General features: G+C 40.0%; 1 protein-coding gene across 3 annotated transcripts in view; it reads right to left on the reverse strand.

Annotated features, from left to right (window-relative positions):
* PANK1 (pantothenate kinase 1) overlaps window positions 1-13,123 on the reverse strand; it is a 70,666-nt gene that overhangs the window by 10,759 nt on the left and 46,784 nt on the right. For all 3 annotated transcript variants that reach the window (XM_027839755.1, XM_027839756.1, XM_027839757.1), the window contains exons 3-5: window positions 6,948-7,201; window positions 2,593-2,769; window positions 1,707-1,830 (exon numbers count right to left, since the gene is read on the reverse strand). In XM_027839755.1, the coding sequence (XP_027695556.1) occupies window positions 1,707-1,830; window positions 2,593-2,769; window positions 6,948-7,201 (555 nt within the window). The remainder of the gene's footprint in view (window positions 1-1,706; window positions 1,831-2,592; window positions 2,770-6,947; window positions 7,202-13,123) is intronic.

Genomic DNA, 13,123 nt, shown 5'->3' on the forward strand with positions numbered 1-13,123 from the left:
TAATAAGCCAAGTTACGATCAGTTTTGACAGCAATTGTATGCTTTGCTGAACAGCTAACTTCACTCCCTCTATTGTCTCTCCTGCTCAAGGATCAGAGATCACAGGAGCTCAGAGCTTGGCAGAACCTTAGAAAATCATATACTCCAACTCTCCCTTCTCCCCTCCTCCCCTATCCAAGCCCTCTTCTCCCTCATCAAGTTAAGTCAGACACTTTGCATTTCAGAAAGCAATGATTTGTCAAAAGGTTATCTTTGCAAAAGTTCAAATGAGGCATCACAGTAACTTTCCAATTTCCTGTAACTGGGGGTGAGAGGGGGTGGGGAGGGGGTCCTGCTGGCCTCCGCTGTAGCTCTCTGTGCTTTGATAGCCCTGTACAATGCTGCTTGAACTCCACGCCACAAGGCAACACTGTAGAGAAGCCGAAAGCAGAAAGAAGAAAGGGTGAAGAGGAAGCAAGGATTCCCATTGAGTTTCTGGCAATGAAACTGGGCTGGACTGCTTTAGCATCTCATTCTACCAACTCTTTGCATGCAGATACGAGGAAACAAAACAAAAGAAAATGTGCAAAGAAGTACATATCCCATTCATTAGGCATGTGATGAAGGATGATGGTTTATAACGGGTTCAGATTGGATTTGAAATTTACAATGCTGCCACTTCCAAATGAACTGACTTGCCATTGGGGACCATACAGGGCCACAGAGGGCGGTGGTGTAGTGCAAAGAGAACAGGCTTTGGACTTGGGAACACTGGGTTCAAGCCTTATCTCTGCCACTTCTTGGCTATGAAACCTTGATTAAGTCAATGAAGTTTTTTGAGCCTTCTTAGGATTTCTTATTGGTAAGATGATACTTCCAGTTACATAACTCAAGGGCCTTTAGAGGATCAAGTAAGGCTGTGTGTATCCAGTACTTTGAAATCTACAATGTACTCTAAAGATGGACACTATCATCATCATCATCATCATTATTATTATTATTATTATTATTATTACTACTACTACTACTACTACTATTGCTAAAAGACCCTGTAACCACCAACTGCTAAAACTGGAAGTGGCCTGAGAAGATGACAGACCTAGATCATAGGGTCATGGATTTAGAAGGAACCTCAGAAGCCTGAGGCCTAGGTAGGCTAAATGATTTGCCCAAGGTCACCCAGGGAGAAGCCACTTAGCCAGTTGTCAGAGGTGGATTTTGAACCCAGGAACTCTGACTCCAAAGCCAATGATGCTGTTTTCCACTATACCACACTGCCTCCCACGATCATGTAGTACAAACACACTTAAAAATGAGATGACTGAGGCCCATCGAAATGATGTGACTTCTCCCAAGTCAGACAACCAGGAAGGGGCAGAGGCAGGACTCTTCACCCTCCTGTCCTAGGCTTTTTCTAATTGGAAATAATTTTCTTTTTCCTTCTCAAAAAGTAGTACTATATAAAAACATTTGTATTTCAGTAGATTAAATGAAAGTATGTTTTTTTTTCTTTTTCCTCCTTAAAGAATACTGGTCCTTTCCTATTATATATAGCACCTGGTCTCCTTTAGGAGACCACATTTTATGAGATGTGTGCAAACTGAAAAAGGAAGGAATTTTACTGAAACATTAACAAAGATCAAAAAAAGCTACTGAACAGAAAAGGCCAAAATGCAAGAAGAAATGAGCATGCATTGTATAGACAGATGGTGAGTTCATAACCTTACCTCATTCTGGGCACACATCCGAGCAATGGAACCGATGTTATTTGTGATAGTGACCAAAGTCGCTCTGGCTAGGTCCTCTTTGCTGATGGCATCTCGTTTTTCTTTACTCATCATGTTGCCAAAGCTATGTTGGAAATATTAGCAAAGGGGTTCAAATCATCCCGCAAGAAGGACCACATTTTAGCCACATGACTATGGCAAAACTCTTCCATAACTTTTGTCTGGACAACTTTGCCTGTGATTTACAAGCCCTGTTTTGCTATGGTGGTTTGTACTCAGAAAATATTTTGATAGCAATGGTTGGTTTCTTTTTTCTTTTCTCTTTTCTTTTTGAGACGGACCACTGATGAGGAAGGGGGTGGTGGTGGTGGTGGTGGTGGTGGTTGTGGTGGTGATGGTGGTGGAGGTAGTGGTGGTGGTGGTGGTGGTGGTAAAAATGCCCCCAAGTACTTAACAAGGGGAAATGGTGGTAATTGTCAAAACCTTCCAAAGTTGCCCTATTTAGAAGACATGCTTCAATAACATTAACATCTGTGCTTGCTAAGATGTCAAAATCAGGTCCGAGCTCTTCTACAATATGTACTACACTAATCTATGTCATCAGGGGCATGGCCACATCAGAAAACATTCAGGGCACTGGCAGCCATGTTTTCCATTGTTACTGTACCTGCCTAGGACAAGAGTACCATAGGCTTTGGAGCTGGAAGGGGCCTTAGAGATCATCTAGTCCAACCCTCTCATTTTGCAGATGAGGAAACTGAGGCCCAAAGAGCTTAGGTGACTTGCCCAAGGTCACAAAGTAGCAGAGTTGGGATTCAAACCCAAGACCTCTGACTCCAAATCCAGTGCACTCTTTCCACTATACCACTCTCTACTTAGTCTCTACCTTGATGCTACAGCAGATCCTTGAAGGCCAAATCGTTCATAGTCTCCTCCATAAATATCCTTCACCAGCTTATCAACATTGGTGCTGTCTCCTTTAGCTGCCATTTCCAGAGCTTCTTCAAAGGTCTCACAACCAGTCAGCAAACAGCACAGGCCTAGGAATGTTCCACCTCCAAGACTAAAGGAACAATAAGGTTTATTTTTTTTAAGACTTGTTTTAAAAAGTGCCCACCGAGGTACCCAAAGAGGCACATTCAGAACATTAGCACAGCAATGAGGCAGGAGGAGAAAAACAATCGATAGTTCACATTAAATGGACTAGGGCTCGGGGCAGCTCAGGGTTAAGGCTGGACCAGGAAGTGGGAGCAGAGTTGGCTGGGATTAAAAACAAACTCTTTAGGAAAATGTCATGCCCTTGGCCTTCGGATGAAAGCCATACCAACCAGAATGTTTCCATGAGTTACAGTTGTGAGACCTTGGGCTAGTCCATTAACTAGGCAGCCTCAGTTGCTGAATATGTTATAGGAGGTTGAAGATAACTTTCCTCTCTGGATAGTTTGTGTGGGAAATATAATATATAGCCATATATATAATATAAAGCCATATAATAAACATAAAAAGTATGTGTAGTTGATACGCAACTAGAAATAGATTTTGCATGCAGTAAATATGAAAATCATAAATGGAGTCTTCAACCCTCCAATAAAAACACTGACTTTGGCTTCTCCTTCCTGGAGAATTCTTCCTTCTTTCCTCTGATCTCACTCCTCTCAGGGAGACAATCCCATTTACCTATGTGTATTTCTTAACTGAGATGTCTGAAAGGAAGCAACTCATCTGAGATCCTGGCCAATAGCATCTGAGAAAAGATGATTAACATTCTACAATCCCTCAACGACATAAAATGGCAAGGATGTTTGACTTCTTATCTGAGCTGGACATATTCTCTGACCCTTCAGACAAATGTCTTCGATATACAGAGAGACAGAAACCACTTGAATGTCTCCATTTAAAATTTGTCTTGTCATCTGTTTAAGTACATTTAAAATGTCCTGGAAAAGAGGTAATGGCTCCTTTAAAAAACATTTTGGGAGCAAAAGGAAAAGAAGCTAGAAGTCTGATACTAAGGAAGTCAGCTGCATGGAAATTACCTGAGAGAAGAGGAGTCAGGTTAAGTTAAGAACAAAGATAACAGCTAGAGAAGCCCCAGACAGGGCCAAGGTCATCACAAGGTGCAGACGTCTGCACAGTGTCATGATTCCTTTTGCTTGAAAGAAAGAAAACAGAATGCAGAAGCAGTGAGGTTGGATCTTGAAAGGGCAAAAACAATTCTTTGTGGGGAGGAATTTGAAGTGCATAGTCAAAGGTCAATACAAATAGTAGAGACTTATAAAGGCTTCTTACACCAAGAAGCCCCAAAGTGCTGAAAACAGGAGCAATGTATACGGCACAATGAACTTTAAAGACTAACAAAAGATGTTGTTTTCCACGTTGGACTGGGAGGAAAAAACAGAGACAGATTAAATAGTGATCCCTAGTAGGAAAAAGTTGATGAGAAGGGAACTATATTATATCTATGATACCATTTGCATTTCTTTAAATCTATCTTTAAATATTAGCTAATGTTTAAGTAGCAACAGTTTATATTTTAATAAAAAGGTTTTTTTTAATCCTATTGGGCAGGAATCACATAATCTGTATTCTTCAGTTACCCACCATCTATGGAAAGATTGGCAATTTGGACTCCAAGGCCATAAGCCAGGCCATCACCCATCAGCTAGTGGTAGTAATCTAAACTATGGGCACAGCAGTAGAGAAACACCATCATATACATCTATTTGTAAACCTAAAGCTATACAGTGACAACAAATATAATAATGGCATTTATAAGATAACATGGTCTTGGTAAATTGACTGCCTTAGAATGAAGGCCATTCATTATTAGATAATATGTATGGCTGAAGAGGTAAGTGATTTCAAACAGAGAAATCTTAAATTGAACAGGGAGGAAACCACGCATTCACAAAGCTGGAAAATGGGGGACACAGAAAAATAACGCATGAACACACTAGAAACAAAAGTAAATGGAGGGTACTATATACAAATAATAATACTTTCTCTCAAGATCTGATTAACTGGGCACATATTTAGAATGTGACCAAAAGTATATTAGTTTCTCAGTAAACAGTGAAAGTCAAAACATCTCACTGAAAATTCTCATGGCAGATAGCAAACCCTCTAGGCCTTAGCTGATGGTCTTTTGTGAGGTGCTCTCAACCTAAAAATACTCAGCCCCTGGTAGTCAACTTTCTGGTAGTAGACTCCTCTGAAACTTAGATAAGCTGTTCTTCAGAAAGCTAGACACATGCCCATCCCCAAGGGCCTACACTATTTGTTACTAAAATTTTGTGGTGCTAGATATTTTTTTAAAAAGGAAGTCTTTATTTAAGAGGGACCCTTAAGAAACTTAAGCTCACAACGGAAAGAGAAGGAATTCTCCATCTCTTGCCTTGATTTTTCATGCTCATTCCACCTCTTAGAATTCCTAGCTCCATTCAAAGCCCCAACTCAAGTGCTGTCTTGACACAGATCTCTCTTAATCTCCACAATAAAACTATCTTCCTCTCCCTTCCTCTGATACACTCCCATCCCCAAATTACTTCGCATTTACTTGGTGTCTCTTTTATATTTACTCATCAATATGTATATTATTTCCACCTAGCAGAAAGCAAGCTCCTCAGGAGTAGGAGTTGATTTCATGTTTGTTTCTTTGAATCTCCCATACGTACCACAGTATCTGACCACATATAGGCTCTTGACAAATGCTGGTGGAAATTAATTGATTCATCAAAAAAAACCCACCAGTATTTCCCCATCCAGGATTCTAAATTTTCCTCAAAAAAAATGTTTTCTCTCTCTTAAAAAGATTTCCTCAAAAAGGTAAGCTCCTCACTTAAGACTAGATGCATTCCAACAAAGTTTACTTGTGAAGTTAATTTATCTAAGTGAATCCTGTTTTTCAATTGACTTACATAATTAATTTAGAGACATTTTGCCAGAAAAATTATTGGTCCCAATTTTTTAAAATCCCATTTAAGCAAATGCAAACCTTTAAAAAAAATTTTCAAGGGAAAAGAGAAGTTCCTATACCATTGTTTGTCTATTCAAAGAAAATAAAAAACACACCATTAAAATAGAATATAGTATAAAGCAGCACAAATTGTGGCAATACAAGCATCTTTCTCACTGTCTTTTAAAGGAATCAACAGGCCCTGAAGAGTTCAGAGATTGGCTAGGTTTTTAGACAGGCATGGCTAGAGGTAAGATGGGTAGGGATGGAAAGGGATAGAGGAAAGAATAGGAAATAATTTTCAATTCCCTTAACTTGAATCTGCAATTCACTTTTAACTTGGGGACCACCTCCAATATTTCTATCTGTGATCCCTCAGAGAATATTTCTCTTTTCTCAGTCACTGCACCTTTAACAGAAAACCAAGTTCTGAAACAATTCAATATGGTCACAACTTTTCATTAAATTGTAAAGTTCAAAGTTAAACTGCAAAGCCCCTCCCAACAGTTCTAAAGAGTTATGGTAAGAAGATTGACATCATACATTGCAGCAAGTCTCAGAGTACATTCTAGGCAGACCCTTCTACCCACTGAACAGGACCTGAGTCCTCTTGTCCTAATACCTTGGCAAAGACTGATACTCCCTAGTCCTAGAATGGTTTCTCTAATCACCCTACTCCCCCCAACCACCCCCAATCAAAACACACATACTTAATTTGCACCAACTCAAATGTCACCTCTCTGAAGCCACCGCCAGTATCATCATGAATGACCCTCTCCCTCAGAGTTCTCATAGTAATTTAGCTTTTAGCTAATGTAATTATTTTATAATCCTATTTACTAAAGAAATCTGTATGGGATGTTTTGTTTCTACAGTAGACTATAAGCTCTATGAAGACAAGATTTATCTAAATTTTCTATATTCCTTGGCTCCTAACAGTACACTGAACATCGTTGGTAGGTAATTAATGTTGCTTGGATTAAATAGAACAATGTTATATAAAAATCAATGCATCAGGAATCCAGCCTGAATATTACTGATTGCTATATTATCATACTGTAAAGAGAATCAGAATTTAGAGCTAGAAGAAATCTTAAAGAGATCAGACAGTCTGATCACTCATTTTGCAGATGAGGAAGCTGAGGACCAGAGAGACAGGAAATGACTTGCCCAAGATCATATCTGTAATAAGTAGCAGTGTGAGGTCCTCCAACTTCTTTAAAAACCTAGGGAAGGAAGATTGTTATACTGCAGCAGAAGGTTCTCCTTAAGGAAGATCTATTTACCTGGTCCCTGTAACTCTTTTATAGTTGTCCTTGGAATACACTGCTAGGATGCTAACACCTGAGCCCATGTTAACCAGCAACATGGGATATGGATTATCAAGGCAGTAAGGCTTTTTTTGACACTGTTCAGGATCTGTGGGTTTTTCAAAATAGTAACACTCGGGTTTGCCATTGAAGCCGATGGAATCAACATAGAGCAGCCCTTGTATCAAACAGTCCAATTCATCCAGCTTGTGGAGCTGCAGATCGGCGATCTGAAAGAAAACAAGAAATCAAGGAGAAAGGGATGGTTAGGCCATAAAAGGAGACCCAAAAGGCTCAAGGGTGGCCCTTAGATCTATCTGCAGAGCTCACCAGGATTAAAGGAGTCCAGCTACCATTCTGAACAGGGACTTCCAAGGACATTTAGAGGAAGGGAAGAAAAGGATCTAGAAAGGCAGAAGTTGAAAGAAGGCAGATTTTTTTTTAGTTCAATATAAGAAAAGATTCTCTTAACTCTAGTTCTGTAATAACAGATACAGCTGAATGATGCAGAATAGTCCCTCAGGGAGTGGGGGTCAACTCCCTTTTCTTCTCTCATATTCATGATCATTGCAGATAATAATGATAATCACAATGGCACATTTAAATGTAGCACTTTGCAGCTTACACAACACTTTCTTCACAATGAGCCCTTAAAGAGGGCAGTGGCAGGCCAGCAGGGGTTTGCCCTGGGCCCTGAGCTGAGTCAGTAGGTCCTAAGCAAGGGCCAGATCATGCTGGGCTAGGAATGCTGCTGACTGTGGAAGGCTTGCATTTTGTGAGAGGGGGGACCTCTGACTGTGAGTCTGCACTTCTCATCCACAGACAAGCACACACACGCACACACACTATAAGACACAGGTTCATCTTATTTCTAAGAAACTATTCATTAGCATGTGGCAAAAAGAGGGCTCTTCTGGGGGGAAGTCAGAACAGAGTGACCAGGCAGCAACACAAAACTCTACATTTATTGCGCCGCCTCAGAAACAAACACAAAATTACTATTTCTATTATTAACAACTCCTACTCACATTTGGATAGAGCTTAGAATCATTTAGAGCTATATGGATTCAGAGTTAGAAGGAATCTTAGAAATTATTTTGTCTAACCTCCTCCTTTTAAACATGAAGTAATTGAGTCCTGGAGAGATCTAAAGTGACTGCCCAAGGTGGTAGAGTCAGGATTTAAACACAGATCCTTTGATCCCACAACCTGGAATCTTTCCACTCTACCACACTGCCACTTCTGTCATAATAACCCTGAGACATAGGTAGTACATATGTTATTATCCCCATTTTATAGATGAAGAAATTGAGGCTTGGAGACACTGAGGAGTTTGTTTACAATTGTACGACTAGTCAAGGCTAGAGGAAGGATTTGAATACAGGCCTCCTGATCCTAAATCCAAGGTTCTTCCAGTAGACCATCCTGCCTTTCATGGGAAATCTGATGCATTCTGGAAGTAATGGCGTTGGAGGTTTGGGTATTAGGCCTACATACTGAAAGCACAGCCCTACTATTAAATTTAGTGGTGCTGAACTAGAAAACTTTCTCTCTTGCCTTGGAGGAAGCCCTGATTATCTGAGGTTCAGAAAGGAAGTAAGAGGGAGAGAAAGATAAGAAAATATTCATAGCAGCCTCCAAAGTCAGATCAAATATGATTAAATTCATATTTTTAGACTATCATGTAACATTCAATAAGGGAGTTTATCTATATTATGTTACTCTTACCATAAACACAAGCTCATAGATTTATTAGAAGGGACTTCAGAGGTCCTTGTGTCCAACATCTCATTTCACCAATAAGGAAATTTAGTCACAAAGAGGTTAAGTAACTTCTGGTGTCATACCGCTATTAAGTATCTAGGGCAGGATTTGAACCCAGGCAGGTCTTCCTGTCTCCTAAGTCCATCATATTTTAACTTTCCAAAATGTAGACTTAGTACCCTCCATAACATCAAGCAATACTCATTTCAGACAAAAAGCTGAAGGGGAAAAACTGCTCATCTCTTGGCTCCACCAAAAATCCCCCCAACAAGACATAAATACAGCTCGGTACAAAAGCAGGGAGATAAGTGGAAAGAGCACAGGAACCATTGGAGACAGATGACCTGGGTCATGCAGTTTCACTCCTTTCTAGCTGTGTCACACAAATCAAGTTCTGTTACCCCTGTGGGCTCAGTAAAGTGTGAGTGTTGGATCAGATGAGCTCTAAGGACCCATGGAATGAGTGCAAAAGTTTTATGAATCCTACGATTCTGTGAAAATACTCCATTTGAGGGCAGCTAGGTGGCACAATGGATAGAGCACCAGCCCTGCAGTCAGGAGGACCTGAGTTCAAATCTGGCCTCAGACACTTGACACTTACTAGTTGTGTGACCTTGGGCAAGTCACTTAAGCCCATTGCCTACCAAAAAGAAAAAAAAAAGAAAAAGAAAATACTTCCTTTGCGAACACAGCCTATTGTTTCAAGAAGGCCTCCAGTAAGATCATGCAAAGAGCCAACACAAAACACCTGACCTGTTGCTCCCTACCTGTGGGGAGAGGAAAGGCCTGCAGAGACCTTGTAAAGTGTTTGACAAGGAAGATAGGGAAAATACTCCCCTGAAGGAAGTTGTTTTGTTTTGTTTTACCGAGCCAAAAACCCACTATTACCTCAGATACATGAAATGCTAGACCTTGAAGGGCACTTAAGAAATCATCTACTTGGGGGAGCTAGGTGGAGCAGTGGATAGAGCACTGGCCCTAAAGTCAAGGAGGACCTGAGTTCAAATCCAGCCTCAGACCAAAAACTTGACACTTACTAGCTGTGTGACCCTGGGCAAGTCACTTAACTCCAATTGCCTTAAAAAAAAAGAGAGAGTGAGATCATCTACTCGAGTCACCTGATAGATATAAGGAAAGTTCACAATGATGAGAAAAATGGCCCACAATCATAAAGCTAGTAGGTAGCAGGGGTAGGACCCAAACTCAGGTCCCCAGATCCCCAAACTCCAAATCCACTGTTCTTTCCCTTTACACATACTTAGTTGCAAGTGTGACCTTAGATAAGTCATAAGCTCACCAAGCCTCAATTTTTTTCATCAGAATAATTATACCTGATACTAATACCACCTCTCAGGGTTTTTGTGAAAATCAAGTGAGATTATGAGAAATTAATACAGGACTCACACATGCAAATGAGTAACAGACATATACAGAGCTCATCTTTATAGAGAACATATATGGAGAGTGGGGGAACCAGGCCAAAGAAGATGATGAACAAAATTGTACAAAGGCCAGTATGTAAAGGACTCAAGTGGTAAAGAGTTAGCACTTTTACAAACTCATCTTGTCCATGATCTAACTGAATGGACAGTGGTTTCATCAACCTTTCCTGGTATTATGGGTTAACCTGCTTAAAAATTAATCTGGGATAATAAATAATACTCAAGGCTATGCCCAGACAAGCACTGTCAACAAAAGACAGGCCATGAGACTGACAGGTGGATGTCCTGAACACAAACTGGAAAATAAAAGCCAAAGCATAGAAATTTAAAACAACATGGCACAGTGTATGTGAGTATACATGCATACATACACACCCTCACACACACACACACACACACACACACACACACACACACACACACACAGTGATTCTAAAGGAATAGGTATCTCACCACTTTCTTCCAAACCATTCTAAAAATAAATCACAGAATCTGAGTTCAAAAGCATTTCAATTCATATGCAAACAAAAATCCCCTCTGCAGTAAGATCTCCAACAAGAAATCACCCAGACCTCATTTGATTCTTCCTCCTAGAGGCAGCCTGTTCCATTTTTGGAGAGTTCAAATTCTGGAAAGCTTTTTTCTTACATTAAACCTAAACCTGCTTCTCAGAAACTGCTACCTATTGTTCCAGATCTGCCCTCTGGGGCCAAAGCAGGACAAGTCTCCTCCCTCTTTTAAGGGACAACCTTGAAGTGTTCTGCTTTCCTGGTTAAATGTCTCCAGTTCCTTCCACCAATCATTGGATGGCACAGTCTTGAGGACCTTCACTGTCTTGGTTGACCTACTCTGTACACTTTCCAGCTTGTCGATGTCCTTCTTAAAATTTGATACCCATTGGGTAAATCCAGTAATTCAGATGTGGCCAGGGCAGGGCAGGACTAGCCTAAGACTACATTAGCTTTTGTTAGTAGCTATATTACACTACAGACCCAAAGAGATTCAGAACAATAAATGCCCCAATGGCTTCTTTTCCCCCCAAACTGCTCTCTTTCCATATCTCTATCCATATCCTTATACTTGTGAAGATGGGTTTTTTTTACCCAAAATGTAGAAATTTCTGTTTATCTCAGTTAAATTTCATCTTGTTTGTTCCCATGTTTTAGCCTATCAAGATCTTTCTCAATCCCAATTCTCACCCAAAGTGTGAGCTGCCCCTTCCAGCTTTGGATCGTTGACTGATGGATTCATTCATTCATTCAACAAACATTTATCCAACATACAACTACAGTGAAAGCTAAAACATGCCCCCTTTGACCCAGCAATAGCACTTCTAGGGCTGTATCCCAAAGAGATCATAAAAATGGGAAAAGGACCCACATGTACAAAAACATTTATAGCAGCTCTTTCTGTGATGGCAAAGAATTGGAAATTGAGAGGATGCCCATCAACTGGGGAATGGCTGAGCAAGTTGTGGTATATAAATGTAATGGAATACTATTCTGCTGTAAGAAATGGTGATCAGGCAGACTTCAGAAAAACCAGGAAAGACTTGTATGGACTGATGCTGAGTAAAGTGAGCAGAACCAGGAGAACATTGTACACAGTAATAGCCACACTGTGTGATGACTAACTTTGACAGACTTAGCTCTTCTCAGCAATGCAAGGATCTAACACATCTCCAAAAGCCTCATGATGGAAAATGCTATCCATATCCAGAGAAAGAAGCAGATTGAAGCATACTATTTGCTCTTCTTTTTCTTCTTGTTTTGTTTTGTTTCTTCTTTCTCGTGGTTCCTCCTATTGGTTCTAATTCTTCTTTACAACATGACTAATGTGAAAATATGTTTAATACGAATGTATTTGTAGAGCCTATATCAGATTGCAGGCCATGTTGGGGAGGGAGGCAGAGAGGGAGGGGAAGATGATTTAAAACTCAAAAGCTTATGGAAGTGATTGTTGAAAACTAAAAATAAATTAATTAAAAAACTGTATAAAAAAAATAAAACATGCCATATCTGCCTTCATCCAAAGTCACTGATCAAAATGCTGAACAGCAAAGAGCCAAGGACAGATCTCTGCCACACAGTGCTAGATATCTCTCTCTATAGTGACAAGTATCTAACGAAAATTCTCTGTATCCAGTCATTCAACCAGTTCTGAGGGTACCTTTGCCAAGTCCACATCTCTCCATCTCAGCTCCAATTAGCAACCTAATTATTTGTTTTGCATAAATGAGACAGAATAAATCCATCTTTGTTCACAAACCTCGGAAACCTGGTCAATTTAGTATAGAATTGAGAATGTTGAATAATTTTTAAAGTAATTCACTTTTCACCTGGACTGCTTTAAAATATTCTAAAATCTCCATGTTTACTTGCTGTTCCTCATAAACACTCCCCAATGCCTGTACCACTCTCTCTTCCTCCTAGTTTCAATCTTCTGGCTTCCTTCAAGACCCAGCCCAAATTTACATTCTATAAATGGCCTTTCCTTTCCCTCAATGCTAGGGTCTTCCCTCTGAGATGACCTCCTATTTACCCTGGGTAAAAAGATACATTGGATATGCACATAGCTGTTTGCATGCTTTTCTGAATAGTGGGGCATTTGGTGCTCTATCCATTTTGCTAAGTAATTACCTTAATTTGAAAAAGCCCCTGTACCTCTTGGGTAGTCTAGCTCTTTAAAGAAGGCTTTATAGAAGTGACTAAAGTCTTTATTTCTTTTTATGTGAGTGTATGTCTCCTAGGCTTTTAATACCTTTCCCTTAGTCACTTCGACAGACTTTAGTTGTGCTAGTTAATGAAGCTACCAAGATGAAAAATGATAACCCTTGCTCTCAGGCAGTTTATAGTGTACAGTATGTGTGTGTGTGGGTGTGTGGGTGTATATAGAGTTCTTATGTACAAAGCTAAATACACAGAGTACCAGTACACTCTATCTGTA

This window comes from Vombatus ursinus, unplaced genomic scaffold (assembly GCF_900497805.2).
Source record: "Vombatus ursinus unplaced genomic scaffold, bare-nosed wombat genome assembly UNPS02014833.1, whole genome shotgun sequence".
In the NCBI taxonomy this organism is placed as follows: Eukaryota; Metazoa; Chordata; class Mammalia; order Diprotodontia; family Vombatidae; genus Vombatus; species Vombatus ursinus.